General features: G+C 41.2%; 1 protein-coding gene across 10 annotated transcripts in view; it reads left to right on the top strand.

The window, feature by feature from the left end:
- Nucleotides 1-17,422, top strand: part of ERC2 (ELKS/RAB6-interacting/CAST family member 2) — a 518,559-nt gene that overhangs the window by 238,301 nt on the left and 262,836 nt on the right. For 7 of the 10 annotated variants that reach the window (XR_014165506.1, XR_014165507.1, XR_014165508.1 and 4 more), the window contains 2 exons: nt 323-516; nt 7,325-7,336. Coding sequence is in view for 3 of the 10 variants with exons in the window: in XM_081899985.1 (XP_081756111.1) it covers nt 323-516; nt 7,325-7,336 (206 nt within the window). In the remaining 7 variants the exon portion in view is untranslated. The remainder of the gene's footprint in view (nt 1-322; nt 517-7,324; nt 7,337-17,422) is intronic. The other 3 variants (XR_014165505.1, XR_014165510.1, XM_081899987.1) reach the window with 1 other exon arrangement.

Raw genomic sequence — 17,422 nt, 5'->3', positions numbered from 1 at the left:
TTATAAACTGTTTAATGCAGTTATTAAATTAAACCATATTATATGTTAGTTTATATTAAGTTGTTCAGGACCGTTTTTCTAAGCAAGAGTCAGAACCTAGCAGTGTTTCTCTCTCTCTTAAGTTAGCATTTTATTTCCTAAGCCAGGGTGCTATGGATTCCCTCCAAAAACATGTCCTTGTTATGGGAATCATTGAGAAAACATTGCCAACTAACAGGATACCCATAAATCCTTTCGTCGTATGAAGTCTGGGACTCCAGAATCAAGTGAAGCTACCTGGAATGGTAGTGATTTCTTTCTGTTTTCTTGGTAAATTTAACAGGCTCACGAAGCTGAGGAGGAGGCCCGAATGAACCCTGAATTTGCTGACAGGATGAAACAGCTTGACAAAGAGGCAGCCTACTATAGAGACGAATGTGGCAAAGCTCAAGCTGAGGTTGACAGACTTCTAGAAATCCTCAAGGAAGTAGAGAATGAAAAAAATGACAAAGATAAGAAAATTGCTGAATTAGAAAGGTAAATTCCTCATCATTTGTGTTTTCTCAGCAAATGCCTTTTACATTCACCTTTGATGAGAAACAATGGCAACATTTTTCTAACAGAAGAATAACAAAAAAGCAATCAAATAGTGAATGAATTCTTTGTATATCTCTTCTGATATTTTTCAAGGCCAGGAGCAGCCCTTGGTGTCTTCTGGAAAGACAATATTTCTTTAAAAGAAAGCAGGCAAGGGACTCCTATTCCTTATGTTGTGGAGGAAGGGAAAGGAAGAATGTTGCACAATACATAGTATGAAGTACACTGCACACACAAAAATACACTGGGTGAAGTGGAAATTGGTACTTAGGTGATAGAATATTGGAAGTAAAATAGAAACTGATCCTTAATACATTTACACTGTGGTTTTTCTGGGGGTATGCAGGGGTATGCATACCTCTAAACATTTTGTGAATCTAAGTTTCGCCTCATTAACGGGCAGTATTTCAGTGAGTAGGAAAATGAGAGTACCCCTAAACATTTTTTTAGAAAAAAGCACTGCATTTTTAGGAATATTTTTAACAAAAATGTAAAGTTTTGCACAGAGAACAAAAAGAGCAAGTAACAGACTGGCTAACTGAATAATTTGTGCTTTGCTGAAGAGATTTAGATACAAATGAGGCGCCAATATGATGCTTCATTGAAAGAGATTTAGTTACAAGTGAGACAACAATATGATGCTATCTGTGAGCTATGCTATTTCTGGGCTATTTTTTGTTTTTGTTTTTTAAGCTTGCATTCAAGTCTTGATGAAACAAGACAAAATCAGCATGTCTACTTTGGGTATGAGACTCTACAAATGAAGACTGATTTGGAAAAACTGGAAAAGATTCAGTCATGTATGATGATGAAGGCAACTGCATTATTGATTATTTAGATGTTATAGACCACCCTCTTCTGAATCTCTGAGTTGGCCAGTGCAGCAGTCAAACCTGCTGCCTTGTCTCCGCTATTGAGGACTCCAGGGCCATGCGACATCAGCACACGCTGTGGCGTTCTCACACTGTACATGCACACCACGGGACGTGCTGACATGTCACGCTCACACCCTGTGGCTTGTGCACATGACACAAGCATGCCCCACAACATGTGTGCACATCCACTGGGGGATTTTGAGGGGGCTCTTGGCATCCCTCCAAATGACATGCCCGGTAGCAGTACTACAAAGAAACAAACAAAATTCTTCAAATTGTCTAAATAGTGTACATAATTAATAGTCCTGGGGTTGTATCCAGCCAAGTTGTCCCATTAATGCAAGGATTTCCACTTGAGCAACAGAACGTCCCCTCCCTTTACTCCTAAATGCATCCCCCCAAAAAATCTGTACTGGGTTTCCCTCCAGCCCTCTGGAGTAGATTTGGGGTGAGCGCACAAAAAAAGGAAATCAGTGGCAATAAGCACACTTGTGGGTGAAGATTTCAAGTTTTATTAGTTGTACAGTGGTACCTTGGGTTAAGTATTTAATTCATTACGGAGGTCCGTTCTTAACCTGAAACTGTTCTTAACCTGAAGCACCACTTTAGCTAATGGGGCCTCCTGCTGCTGCCGTGCTGCCGGAGCATGATTTCTGTTCTCATCCTGAAGCAAGTTCTTAACCTGAAGCACTATTTCTGGGTTAGTGGAGGCTATAACCTGAAGCTTATGTAACCTGAAGCGTATGTAACCCGAGGTACCACTGTACAGCAAATATTAGACATAAAATGCAGCAACAAACGTACACAGAGCCTACTTGGACTAGCTGTTCCCAATCTCTTTGGGGCCACTGCCTCCTTGGGTCCATAAATTCACCCCCCCATGCCTGAATAGTGGCTTGCACAACCCACTAAATAAGAAGATAACACGATAAACGTGAAAACAGTAACAATTAATTGCGCATTTATTCAAAATCCAGTTAAAATTGTTTAGTTTAATTAATTCAACAAAACTGATGCTCCATTGATACCAGCTTTTCAAAATCTGATTATCATTTACACCTTCAGTGCCCCCCTGCCACTTACTTGCTTCTCAGTGCCCCCCTGGGTAATCCCTCTGCCCCCAGGAGGCGGTACCACCCACTTTTGGAACCACTGGCTTAGACTAAACAAGGCACTTAAACTGAGCATTTAAGCACAACTAGAATAAAACCCTTCACAGTCTGCTTCATTCTTCTGTTCCATCTGCTGTCTGCCAACAGGAGTCACATGCCCAAGGTCCTAAAGACCCTCCCATAAGGGTCAGAGGGATGAGTTATGAGACTGCAGGTGCACCTATAGTCTTATGACCCTGATTCTCTAGGTTACAATATGTGACTTCACCTAGCTGGTGTGTAGAGATAACCACCTGTCAATCATTTCTGAACTTCCTGTTTTGCATTCCTTCAGCAGTGCTGACTAGCAGAATATGTTCCATGTTTTTAGGACTCCAGCCTACAACTTTACAATATGATACCTGCAAAGCAAATGGTTAATCCTGTGCCTGGGCACCTTTGAGGACTTCTAGCTCCTTGTGAACACAAAGTTATGTCCCATAGCAGGATTTTTTAAAATAACAAGTATTTGCAAACCACATCCTTCTACTGTGTGACTCCTGCTAGAAATATCTGCAAAATTGTTGCTAAAAAATGGAAATGCTTCTAATAGGATAAAGGAGCCATAGCATGACTCCCCTCTCTCCCCAATACGCAAGGTGACTTTTCCTGCCTTCTATTTTGTGTAGCTGAAATGCTATTTTGTAACTCGCTTGTAGCCTAGAAGTGCAATAGTGAAAATGTGAATAGCTCTTAATTAAATCAGTGCTTGTGGCAAATACTCAACACTCTGTGGAAGAGGGCACTGGTTTTTCTTTTCGTATCCTCCGGCCTGGGAGAATTTTTAGCAAAATAGAGCATCTAGCTTTTAAAGCAATTCACTTGCAAAATATAATCAATTGCAGACAGACAAAATATATGAAAAGACCTTATGCTTTTCTTCATGCATATGAATGTGATTTCCTGAACAAAGTGTGTGTGTGTGTGTGTGTGTGATTTATGTGAACTTTTTGAACCATTTAGAATACAGAGCCATTTTAAAATTACTGTCACAGACTGGAGAGCAAAGGCAGGAATTCTGATGGGTGGATATTTTACATGCTTGTGCTTCAGTTTCATGCAGAGGAATGAGTCTCAGATGTATGCAGAGCAGGATAAAAACGGGTGGCATATTTCCAATATGAGGTGGTGAGGTGTATCTCTGAGTGACTTTATATGTCTGGTCAATGGCAGTAAATGGTTACGATGCTCAGTCCAGACTCTGCACTGATATCTGGTTACGCAGTTCCCTGCACTGTGGAGGATTCGTATTAACTTCAATTTCTCAAACAATTCAACAGGACTACATTCCTTCAGCCTGCTTTTACTGCCACCCAGGAACTGGGAGCCTTGCATGCTGAATGATGTGAAAATATTTCCAGTGGAGTAGTTAGGGACTCAATACAAGCTCTTTCCCCATTTGTAGCAAATTATGTGATGAGGCAACTTGGCTCATTTGGCATAGTTGCCTGGATACTGGCTTTTGTACCAATTAGTGGATAGCCAAAATGCAAACGTCCTCAGCTGAGGCACCCCAACCTTTGCCAGGTTGAATTTCCTCCCCGCCCCCATACCCAATCTGCCTTTAGACCAGGCAATGTACGAGAGATGGTTCTTCCCCACCCCTCTAGCCACCCATTTCTGTGTTTTCTTCAGTTATTTTAATCTCTGGGCTCCTGGCAACCGAACATTGCTTTAGACTCTTTCTAAAGCTGCTTCTTCATGAATTCTTTTGAGCAAGATGAGAGAGCTGTCCTTGGTCAATTCAGTTCAAGGTGTGTGGGTCCCTATTGGCCCATGTGATTCTCTTCACACATACATGAATGTGTTTCATTTTAAAATGGTGGCATGCTTAATAATTTTTAACTTTAAATCTGGGATGCATGGAAGTCTTCGAAAACCAAGCTGAGGTACTCCACAACAATCATATAGACTTAAAACAGCTAAGAGTTTTTGAGTTACTGATGGATGGAATTACTATTGGCCTTAAAATGTAATGAAGACAGAAAGCCTACACACATAAGTTTGGAGATGAATAGCATATTGGTTTTGCCTTAACATGAAAAAGGTGAAAAAAACACAATGAGTGGACCAGGGTTTTTTTTGTTTTGTTTTTTTTGAAAACATCAGTTTCTCTTTAATGCCTCAACTAGAGCATTTGAAATAAGGGCACAATTGCTAATCACTGTGAATGACCTCTGTTCTTTTACGTACAGCTGCAAATCCTTGTAAGATCTATGACTGAATTTTCCTTTAGTTGTAGAAGGAAGGTGCAGCTTATTACTGACCCCAGTAAAGGTTGGTGCCAAAGTTGAACTGCAGCTTGTAGATGCAATTAGCTGTACCTCATTTGCTAATGGTGGGAAGACAGGGCAGGGGCAAACTTTGAGTATATGCTGTCCTGTGGGAGGCTAACATTTGACACCTTCCAATGCAGACTTAGGGTAAACAAAGTGCTGGGCTTTGGGAAGGAGCCACAGGGCTCTGTTGGGGTCCTAGAGCCCTCCCTTCTCCTTCCCAAAATCTGGTAAGCACTTTCCTTGCTTGGGGAAGGAGGCAATAGGACTCTAGGACCCTGTCAGAGTCCTCATGCCTCCTTCCTGAAGCTGGGCAGGTGCTTACCGGGCTTTGAGAAGGTGCCTGCCTCAGCTGTGTGCCCAGTGCCCCCACATCTCTCTCACTGCCCTAAATACACCTCAGAACAGGGGCCCTGTGAAACTTAGTTCATCACCTTCCTCATCTTGTGACCTTCCTCATCTTGTGGAACTATTCTGAAAGGGTGTGGGGCCCATTAAAGCTACTTGATTAAAGAATGGAATTAAGCCTCTCTCTGCCTCTGTGTGTACCCTATGTTTGGTTCCTGCCATCATCTTTCAGCAAAATTTACTGTAGCCCAGCATTAGGAGGCTTAGCAGCAGCAGCAGAGAAGGAAAGCAACAGTAATGCTGTGATATGCAACAGGCTGCTGTGAAATGTCCTTCATTTCAAATTTCCCACAATGCCCCAGAAAAACCCTTGAAGTCACAGTACATTATGGCATGCTGCCTCTTCCTGGATAGCTATATCAAGAACAAGATGGCTGCTCCAATTAATCTTTTTTTAGGGGAGCCATATTTCCCCCCATACAATGTCCCTGCTAAATGGGTTGTTGGGGATGGGGGGAAGAACCACTTTTCTATTTGTAGAGTTACCTCAGTATACTGCTGCTTCCAGCAGGTTTTTGGTCACAATGTCCAATGAGCACAACAAGTGCTGCATATTTCAGCTGCTTGGGGAAGCTAGAAATGGGAGGGGTTTTTTTTTTAAGGAAGAATGATAATTTCTTAAGTTCTCTTAAATACGGTACATTATTCTCTCTCTCTCTCTTTCTATTTTTTTTGCTAAAAGCAAGCAGGTTTTAAAATATTTTTTCTTTTAAAATTCTGGATGGGCAGTTGATGGAATAGACTTCACAGTCTACTTTTGTAGACATGTACTGAACACAGACACGAATCCGTTCAACCTTCGTTTCTGCATATGATACTGCCATCTTTTACTGCTTTTTAGTTAATTTCTTCTCTTAAAGTATACAAAGGCAGGGAAATTCCACAGTAAACCTTCGCTTGGACATGTGCTAAATAACATCAAACTGAGAGCCCCAAATAAATAATCAACCAACAGGAAATGAAAAACAAGTGCTGTAGTTCATGTTTCACAAGTTGCCTTGAGTAAGGCTGTTCCAACTTAAGAGAGGCTTGTGCCTCTGTGAAGGCGAATGCCTGATGAATGTTCTGTCATATTTTGACAAAATACTTAAGCTTACAGTTCCTTTATATCACCATACTGAAACAACAATGCAATAGTATGGTAGTGGGAGGGACGTCAACTGAAATGTCAGCAGAAAATTCAAGAGAAAAAAACCCCGCTGAAATAAAAAAAAACCCAGCATACCAAATCACTATGCAGCTATTTCTGATGTTTAAAAAATAAATAAATCACCTTTTGCAAAATGATGCAGGAATGTGCACCTGTGATGGCTCTGGGGGACTCTTTTTGGTTTGGCATTAGATAAGGGTTTGTATGTGTGTTTTGGCTAATTGAAAGGACATGTTAAATATTTTTGTAAAAAAAATATTTATCATGCATCTGGTTATTCTCAGTGATGAAGTATTGGTCTTATTCTTGGGACTGAAAAAGATTGCTCTCAGCTTTAGAAAGGTCTATGTTTCCATGGGAAAAAGTGGTGTCTTTGATCAGTGTAAGTGATCAGTACTTGAGAATCTCTGACAAAATTCTTTGAACATCTAGCCAAGCCATTGAGCTTCCTTTATTTTTCATGGGTGAAGATAACTTGCTGTATATGAGTCATCCTCAAATCCTTGTTGGTCCAAGCAACATTATTTCCCCCAAGCATGAATGCCTCCTGTCAAACATATGCCTTAGCAACTGCCATCAGCTTCATAGTGTTTCACTTGTATGTGTATACACGTGAGAATGTATACATATTCTAAGGTAGCTTTTCCATCATACATAAGCAACATGTTTACTTCCTCCTAAGCTGTTGCTTTGGTCATCACCCATCTTAGAAACACTGTACACTAACGTTTATTTGTTGATTTCTGTTTTTGACAAGAGATTGCTGATATAACATCTGCTCACTTTTATGTTGAAAAACTAATGTTTTTCCTTCGTTTATTCTCTTGCTATTTCCTTCCTTTTTGTGTTTACTCTCCAAACTGCCGCTTTCACCCCTGCTTCAACCAGCTTGACTTCCAGGTCAGTACCTTTGGTATATTATTGTCTCACATCACTCACTTATCAGATCCACTTCATGTTTAAATTGATAGACACAGAGTATCCTCTGGCTACTTGCGTTTAAGTATGTGCATCCCTGCATTGTTGTTGTTGATTCTTTTGATGGCAGACATTTTCTAAAAACTCCCCATTCACTCTGTTTCCAGATGGGGGAAAATTTTCTGAAGGATTTTGCGTTAAAATGTAAAGACTCATAAACTGGTAACAGTAAATTGCCAATACAACTAAAGGTACAACAGCAGTTCCTTGGGTAATGTTTCAGTAAATCTCAGTGTTTTGAAATACTTAATCATTAGTGACAACCCAAATGTAACTAACTTTTGCCTTTTTTCCTGTAAGCAATTTTTAAACAATATGTTTACCCCCCCCACACACACATTATAATTTATGGGTTGTAATAGTAGGATTTGGAACCATAATGACATCATGCTGGGTTTTTTGTTAATACATACTAAAAAGTGAGAACGTTATGCAGAATGGACTGGATATCCCAAAGATTAGCATAACAAAAATAGAATTGAATTAAAAAATGAATCAAGCATTATAAGAATAAATACTGTTTGCTAAGGACCCATTAACCGCAAATAAGAGATGAGAATGTATTGGATTTTTTGTTGATCGTAAGATGGCAATCAGCCATTCGTTTGATTCATCTGCAAAAAAATGGAAATGTATTTCTAACAGGGATAAGTAAACATTGATTGGTTAAGTAGCTGTAATGATTGTGTGAATGAACGATTTAAGTTGATTCCAAAAGATACTGGAGAAGGAAATATGACTATACTTCATTAATATATCAGAAAACTGAAGAGGTTAAAGTACTTTGAGTTTTAGTCACTGCCAACTGTGAATATTAATTTGCAATGGAGAACATAAAATTTATAAGTGCTAGAAATGTCTAGTTCTTTAGTAGCAGCTTTAGAACACTTACTGTAGTAAACAGCCTTATTGGTCAACTTAATGGTGGTTCTTCTTTCTGCCTAGACTACATAGTGAATCCCTAGACTAGAATAACATTGCAAGGCAAGCTGTGGATTGATATGGTTTATATATGTAGATAGTGCTCAATTTCATGTTTCTGTGGTGAATAAGGATGAGAACACAGCTTATCTTTATGAATGTTTCATGGGGGGAAATGAGCAGTTTGCTTCACCATCCTACTAGATAGAGCAAGCTAATGAATAAAAATATATGAAGAAGTGTGCATGCACATGGAAGCTTATACCAGAACAAACTTAGTTGGTCTATAAGGTAAAGGGACCCCTGACCATTAGGTCCAGTCGTGACCGACTCTAGGGTTGCGGCGCTCATCTCGCTCTATAGGCCGAGGAGCCGGTGTTTGTCCGCAGACAGCTTCCGGGTCATGTGGCCAGCATGACTAAGCCGCTTCTGGCGAACCAGAGCAGCACATGGAAACGCTGTTTAACTTCCCGCCGGAGCGGTACCTATTTATCTACTTGCACTTTGACGTGCTTTCGAACTGCTAGGTTGGCAGGAGCAGGGACCAAGCAACGGGAGCTCACCCCGTCGCGGGGATTTGAACCGCCAACCTTCTGATCGGCAAGTCCTAGGCTCTGTGCTTTAACCCACAGCGCCACCCACGTCCCTTCACCATCCTACTAGATAGAGCAAGCTAATGAATAAAAATATATGAAGAAGTGTGCATGCACACGGAAGCTTATACCAGAATAAACTTAGTTGGTCTATAAGGTGCTACTGGACAAATGAAAAAAGTGTGAACAATGTCACAAAAGATTGTAGTGTCTTCTTTTGTGAAAAGAGGTTTTTGGTTGCCTGCCTGTCTTGCTCATATAAGAAGGGGCTGCAACTCTCTCTGATTGCATTTCACATTACCCACATTAGTTGGTCCGAAGAACCAATAACTTCTGAATTCATTCTTAACCTTTCCTGCCAGGGTGGGCATGATCATGCATGGCCCCCAAAATGCTTTCTTCAAATTCTGTACCAAAACTTCATGGCATCAAAAGACTTTGAAAGAGATAATAGCATTAATAAGATGTGCGCATAAACTTCATTAAGTGAGTTAATCTGTAGTTTGGAAATTCATGGTGTGGGTTAATTTAATCCTTCTGTGGAGCGGGGCAGCTTTGTGAACCTTTCTAAGCTAGTGACTTTTGTACCTCAGACTGCTGGTTTTTACCTGGAGCAGCTGTCTTCCATTGACAGAAAAACCTAGACAAAAGCATGCCTTTTCACAAATCATCCAGAGTTTTGTAATCTTTGGAGTGAAATAAAAGAAGCAGTCTATCTTTTTGCATATGCTTCCCAGGTGGATAATTTTGGTTATCTAATGTTTTTATTTGCTGGCAGAATTCCAAGTATCAGACAGGCCTAGGGGCACATTTATTTGACTTAGAGCTGTCTGCATTTCTCTGATTATAAAAACCTGAGGTCTTTCGCTGTAACTCAAAAGAAAACTAAGTAATATATTTATGTGGTAGTATTCTGTAGACTGAAGTTGCTTCAGATGATCATCTGGAAAGACCTTGTGTGTCTATTAGGTGAAAGGAAATTGTTTTGCCTGTGATTCAGAGGGGGAAACGGCACAGCCACTGCCACACCTTCAGATGCGAAGGAGAAGCAAAGCTGCGTGTCATCAGCATATTGCTGACAATGTTCTCCAAACCTCTGGATGACCCCACTCATCGGTTTCATGTAGATGTTAAACAGCATAGGGGATAAATTTGAATTCTGATTAGCACCACATTGGAGGCTCCACAGGGCCAAAGTGCACTCCCCAAACATCAGCCTTTGGAATTGACTATCCAGGTAGGACCAGAACCACTCTAAAGTGGTGCCACCCACCCTTAACGTGGATAGACATTCTAGAAGAATACAGTAGTACCTCGGGTTAAGTACTTAATTCATTCCGGAGGTCCGTTCTTAACCTGAAACTATTCTTAACCTGAAGCACCACTTTAGTTAATGGGGCCTCCTGCTGCTGCTGCACTGCCGGAGCATGATTTCTGTTCTCATCCTGAAACAAAGTTCTTAACCTGAAGCACTATTTCCGGGTTAGCGGAGTCTGTAACCTGAAGCGTATGTAACCTGAGGTACCACTGTACCATGGTCAATGGTATCAAAAGCCACTGAGAGGTTGAAGAGAATTAACAGGGACACACTTCCCCGACAGAGGTCATAATACCAAAGCCATTTCTGTGCCAAAACTGGGCTTAAACCCTGATTGAAATGGATCTAGAAAATCAGTTTCCTTCAAGAGTGCCTAGATCTAGTCCATGACCACCTGCTCAAGAACCAATGGCCAAGAAAGGAAGACTGGCAACTGGCCAATACTTAACGTTTCTGAATCCAGGGAGGGTTTCTCGAAGCATTGTTTTACTGCTGCCTCCTTCAAGGAAGCAGGGACCACTCCCTCTCACAAGGAGGCATTAATCACCTTCCTGGCTCAACCAGCTGTGCCCTCCCTGCTAGTTTTTATCAGTCAAGAGGGGCAAGGGTTGAGAGTACAAGTGGTCAAAGGGACTCTGTGTGAGACTGCCAGCGGCTGAGACCCCTCTCCTTCAAGAGATAAAGCCAAGATCTTAGGTTAGAAGCTTAGAGTTGAGAGACTATGGTGAAAGGTAAAACTAGTAGTTATGTATGATGCAGCAGTACAATACTCTCTTAGGACAGTGTAGGAGCCTGTTCCATCAGAATAGTAAATACCAGCAGAGTAGTTGGTACCAGCTGTTTCATGGTGAGCCTGTGCTGCTGGTCTGCCTAATCATTTCTGTGGGGAAGTAAAACTCAATGAGATGTGCAAGCCAAGGTCTAAAAGAGTTTTAAATGTCACATTGGACATTTCCCCCCGTTTTTTCTAATAGTTTGACGGTTCCAGAAGCAGCTGGAAGCGCCATTCAAAAAGTTTCCATGTACGAAATGAAACATTCGCAGTAACTGTCACTCAGAGAATATCAATGCTATAGCCATCACAGAGATAACATGCACACATGTTTCTTACTCAGATTAAGCTATTTGTGACCGTCATCCTTTGCCATACTGAACTTAGGGCTGCCAAACATCCAGAATCCCTTGGACATAACTGGGATTCGGCCCTTGTAAACAACATTTGGGAGGAAATAGCTAAAATGTCCGGGAAAATCTGGATGTCCGGCAAGGCATGTTGGAAGTATAGCTTCTGGTGAATTTCCTTTTAAATAGTTCAAAATTTCATTTTACAAAAAAGAAACCTCAAGAACTTTTGTGCCCGGATTTTCACTTTTTGAAATATGGCAACCCTAACCGAACTACATGTAATATAACAACAACAACAACAACAACAATAATTTATTTATACCCCGCCCATCTGGCTGAGTTTCCCCAGCCACTCTGGGCGGCTCCCAATCAAGTGTTAAAAACAATACAGCATTAAATATTAAAAACTTCCCTAAACAGGGCTTCCTTCAAATGTCTTTTAAATATAGGATAGCTGCTTATTTCCTTCACATCTGAAGGGAGGGTGTTCCACAGGGTGGGCGCCACTACTGAGAGGGCCCTCTGTCTGGTTCCCTGTAACCTCACTTCTCGCAGTGAGGGAACCACCAAAAGGCCCTTGGAGCTGGACCTCGGTGTCCTGGCTGAACAATGGGGGTGGAGACGCTCCTTCAGGTATACAGGACCGAGGCCGTTTAGGGCTTTAAAGGTCAGCAGCAACACTTTGAATTGTGCTCGGAAATGTACTGGGAGCCAATGTAGATCTCTCAGGACCAGTGTTATGTGGTCCCGGCGGCCACTCCCAGTCTAGCTGCCACATTCTGGATTAATTGCAGTTTCCAGGTCACCTTCCAAGGTAGCCCCACGTAGAGCACATTGCAGTAGTCCAAGTGGGAGATAACTACATGTTAAGAAGAGGTAAATAAACTTTGGCTTCAGGGTTTGGTACTCACCTCTTTTCTATAGGCAAAAGAAAAGGCTAACGACTGAAAACAATTGAGTGCATTTCAAAACATCAGAGTATATTTATAAGACAGCTCTGGGTTTAGAACAAATCTTGTAAATAAAGGGCCATAGCTCAGCAGCAGAGAACTTGCTTGCCGTACAAAAGGTCTCAGTTCCAAACTTGACAAAAGCTGTGAAAGATTCCTGTCTAACCCCCCCCCCCCCCGAAAGCCGCTGCCAGTCAGTGTAGACAATACTGGGGTGTAAGGCAGCTTCTTGCATTCTTATTAGTAAAAATAGGCAGGACAAATACTTGATCTTGTGCTGTAATCCCTAGCTGGACTCCTCCTACATGTCTCCAAGTTACCATCCCACCCAAAATGATTCATAGTATGTGAACCCATTTGGAATTGATTCCATAAATTCCTGAAGGTGCTGACAGTTCCATCTGTCTATAAGGCCCATATTCTTAGTCCAGATTCTCAGTTTCAGACTGGACCAAGAATATGTGACAATAAAGAACCAGATGGACTATCAGGTGCAGAACCAGTGTTCTTTACTTTTCTCGATTCTGCACTCTCCATTACCATCAGACTGGAAACAACAGCAGCTTAGAAAATGAATTCTACAGACAAATAGTTGCATTCAACTAATTTTTACCCCCAGACCCTCCAAGTGTCCCTATTTTCCAAGGATGTCCCTGATTTAGAGAAGCCATCCTGGTTTTTGTTTTGATCCTGGAATGTCCCATTTTTTTCTTAGGACATCCCTATTTTCGTTTGAGAAATGTTGGAGGGTAGACATCACCTTGCCGACAAAGGCCCGTATAGTTAGAGCTATGGTTTTCCCAGTAGTGATGTATGGAAGTGAGAGCTGGACCATAAAGAAGGCTGATCGCCGAAGAATTGATGCTTTTGCATTATGGTGCTGGAGGAGACTCTTGAGAGTCCCATGGACTGCAAGAAGACCAAACCTAGCCATTCTTAAGGAAATCAGCCCTGAGTGCTCACTGGAAAGACAGATCGTGAAGCTGAGGCCCCAATACTTTGGCCACCTCATGAGAAGAGAAGACTCCCTGGAAAATACCCTGATGTTGGGAAAGATGGAGGGCACAAGGAGAAGGGGGCGACAGAGGACAAGATGGTTGGATAGTGTTCTCGAAGCTACCAGCATAAGTTTGACCAAACTGCGGGAGGCAGTGGAAGACAGGAGTGCCTGGCGTGCTCTAGTCCATGGGGTCACAAAGAGTCGGACACGACTAAATGATTAAACAACAACAACAACAACAAATGGAGTTATCTGACCCCTGAGCCGTCTGAAGGCAAACCTGTATAGGGAAGGGTCCCCCCACCCTCAATTTTTATTGTTTTATTATGTTTTTATATATGTTGGAAGCTGCACATAGTGACTGGGGCAACCCAGTAAGATGTGTGCGGTATAAATTGTAAAATTATCATTATGGAATGGGATGTCCCTGTTTTCATCAGAGAAATGTTGGAGGGTATGTACCCCAGATTAGACTCATTATAAATAAGGGACCCAAGTCATTTATGACCACTAATTTTAAAAGGTTACTTTTTGAGCAGGACTAAAATTGGGATATAATCCAAAATAGAAAAATTAAGAGAATGTAGATTTCAGCTTCTTTCTTCTGTACCTACTCAGATCAACAAGTATGATTTCTTAGAACTGATCTGTGGGGCACACAAGGAAAGAAGAGAGAGGGGAAGTTGCACAATCCCATTTCATCAATGGGATTACTTTGTTGGATATACCCCTATGATTTCTCCACAGTGACTTTAGGGATAAAGAAGATTTTCTACCCACTTGGTTTATGAAATAGGGGAGGAAGCTAGCCAAATCAGAGGAGTGTTGTTCCCATCACCTTGTATTATACCTTTTTATAAAAAGAAGAAAATGCTTGACAAAGACTCATTATCTTAATAGGGCAACAAAAAAGCTGTTGAAATATTGTTGCTTGCATTTTGAAATAAAACATGAAGTTAACCTAAAAGAATTGCATGTGTAAGTGTTGTTTCTGGTGGGTCCTTTTGAGTCACTTCCTCTTAAAAGCAGACAATCTTGAGGTTTTTTTTGCATGTTTCAGGCTTAGACAAAATTTATAGTGCTATAAAATGGAATAAAGGACACGATGCAGATGGCTGATTACAGGTTTCAGTCTTGTTGCTCTATGAGTAACAAGCTTTTGCTGTCATATATTCCATAAAACTAGATCTGATAAGCAGATAAGAATTCTAAACTCAAAATTAAAAATAAAAGCTTTGTAAGAGGCAAGAATAAGCCTCTTAATTGTAGCTCTGGGCATCACAGGGCTCCTTTCTGCATGCTGTTTCATCAATCAAGTAAATTTTTACAGTGGCCAAGTAGGACAGTGACCTGGTCAGTTCAAACGCTGGTTGAACTTCCATATAAATTTCTGGCTTTTATAACATTTGTCTCTTCTCCCAGAACTCAAACCCAGACTACTTTATATTACAGTGGTACCTCAGGTTACAGACGCTTCAGGTTACAGACTCTGCTAACCCAGAAATAGTTGTTGTTGTTGTTTAGTCATTTAGTCGTATCCGACTCTTTGTGACCCCATGGACCAGAGCACGCCAGGCACTCCTGTCTTCCACTGCCTCCCACAGTTTGGTCAGACTCATGTTTGTAGCTTCGAGAGCACCGTCCAACCATCTCGTCCTCTGTCGTCCCCTTCTCCTCCCGTCGTACAGAAATAGTACCTCGGGTTAAGAACTTTGCTTCAGGATGAGAACAAAAATCACGCAGCAGCGGCGTGGCAGCAGTGGGAGGCCCCATTAGCTAAAGTGGTGCTTCATGTTAAGAACAGTTTCAGGTTAAGAAGAGACCTCCAGAATAAATTGAGTTCTTAACCCGAGGTACCACTGTATAGCGATTCACTTAACCAATGCCAATGGTAATTGCATCAGTGCTGATTGTAGTTTTCTTTTTTGCTCTGATCCATATCAACTTTGGATATCATTAAGAATATTAGCAAGGAGAAGTAGCTAATTGAATTCTTCATTCCTTCTGTATGGTATTATATGAAATGTATGTTGTGAGTCACCAGTTGTGAGTGAAAACCTGCAGTTTTGTTTCTGTAGGGTGTTATGGATTTGTCTGTGGACTAAAAGGAAGACCTGAAACTCTCATAGTAAAAAACAAACAAAATACAAACCCTTGTCATCAGCTAGAAGAAGAAGAAGAAGAGTAGTAGTAGTAGTAGTAGTAGTAGTAGTAGTAGTAGTAGTTTGGATTTGATATCCCGCCTTTCACTCCCTTTAAGGAGTCTCAAAGCGGCTAACATTCTCCTTTCCCTTCCTCCCCCACAACAAACACTCTGTGAGGTGAGTGGGGCTGAGAGACTTCAAAGAAGTGTGACTGGCCCAAGGTCACCCAGCAGCTGCATGTGGAGGAACAGAGACGCGTACCCGGTTCCCCAGATTACGAGACTACCGCTCTTAACCACTACACCACACTGGCTAGAATTATGTATCTTAGATTCAGGGAACGTTGCCTTTAAGAAACTCAACACCACTATTTGTAAACATTGTAAAACCAACCAACCAACCAACCAACAAACCAGGCAATATGCACCTTTTTTATCTACTTAAAGTGATTAAAGATATTTAATGAAGTTGTTTTACTATGGTTTCCATTTTGTAAAATGCTAAGAGTTGTTAGGTTAATCCAGTGTTGGACTTCCACTAGCACAACAGGACTTCACCTTCTCTCCTCTCCCCTGTAGGGCCTCTTGCACCCCCAAAATTTGTTCCATAGGGTCTCTCGGTGCTTTAGAACAGATGTTGAGGCTGTGTAGGGGACAAGAGAGGAACCATACCACCTGTAGAAATCTCTCCTGCTTGTGCACAGTGTTGGAGCCAATACTTAGTCTTAATTTGCATGCAAAATATATTTTTATACACTTTTCTGTTGTTGATTTATTTTGTGTAAATTGCTGTGGACCAGAGAATACGTAAAACCCATCATGTAGCTCAAACACAATGTTGCATATTTCTGTTATGAAATTGGCAGTGAGATGCAAAGATTTCTGGCATACTTCTAGATTTGGTAACTGGCTCTTGGTCCCACCATAATAATGTTTAATGTGATGAAAAGTATTGGAAGCAAAGTATTCTTTAGGGAGCTATTATAAATTCTGCTTCTTCCTTGTGTAGGAGTCTTGCATATCTGCATTTGGGAGGTGGTGTTTTTTTTTAAAGCAAATAATTTTTTAACTTTTCAAGATGGATAAATGCTACTTTGACTATGAAATACTACTTATTTTTGGCTGATGTCACTTAGCTTTCGGCAAGCATAGTAAGGTACCTAATTAAAGTTGGGAACTTAATGTAGTGGCTTGGATTTCTGTTAACATCAGATGCAAGGCAACGAAGCAGCTAGAAATAAAGAGAAAATTAACATTATCCAAGCGTATAGGGGTCCATGTTGTACCTCACAGTAAGATAGTTAAGCTTTCTTCTGATCATTCCAAATTGGATGTGGATACTTTTAAGAAAACATTTGTATTTTAATTCAGGGGACATTGCCCATGCCTCTTAGTGCCAAGGTCAATGAATGTAGAGCACAAGGTTTGAAACCCCCAGAACAGCCCAGTGTAGATTGAGCATGCTTATGAGTGTGGAATACTGACTGTTGCAGAAAAAATGGGAGGGGAGGGAGATGGAGTGACTAGACCAGGGGTCAGCAAACTTTTTCAGCAGGGGGCCGGTCCACTGTCCCTCAGACCTTGTGGGGGGCCGGACTATATTTTGAAAAAAATAATGAATGAATTCCTATGCCCCACAAATAACCCAGAGATGCATTTTAAATAAAAGCACACATTCTACTCATGTAAAAACACCAGGCAGGCCCCACAAATAACCCAGAGATGCATTTTAAATAGAAGGGCACATTCTACTCATGTGAAAACACGCTGATTCCCGGACCGTCCAGTGGGCCGTATTCAGAAGGCGTTTGGGCTGGATCTGGGCCTTGGTTTGTCTACCCATGGGCTAGAATCACAAAGGGATTTCTGAAAGAAATGAATATTTAGGCTGCAGGCCTGAGTGGATTGGGGCACATCTGAGTGTGTTTTTATGATGATAATTTAAGCATGTAATGAAA

This window comes from Podarcis melisellensis (assembly GCF_964234715.1).
Source record: "Podarcis melisellensis genome assembly, chromosome: 2".
NCBI classification, from domain to species: domain Eukaryota; kingdom Metazoa; phylum Chordata; class Lepidosauria; order Squamata; family Lacertidae; genus Podarcis; species Podarcis melisellensis.
Note: the sequence above shows the minus strand (reverse complement) of the source record. Positions and strands in the feature narration are given on the sequence as shown.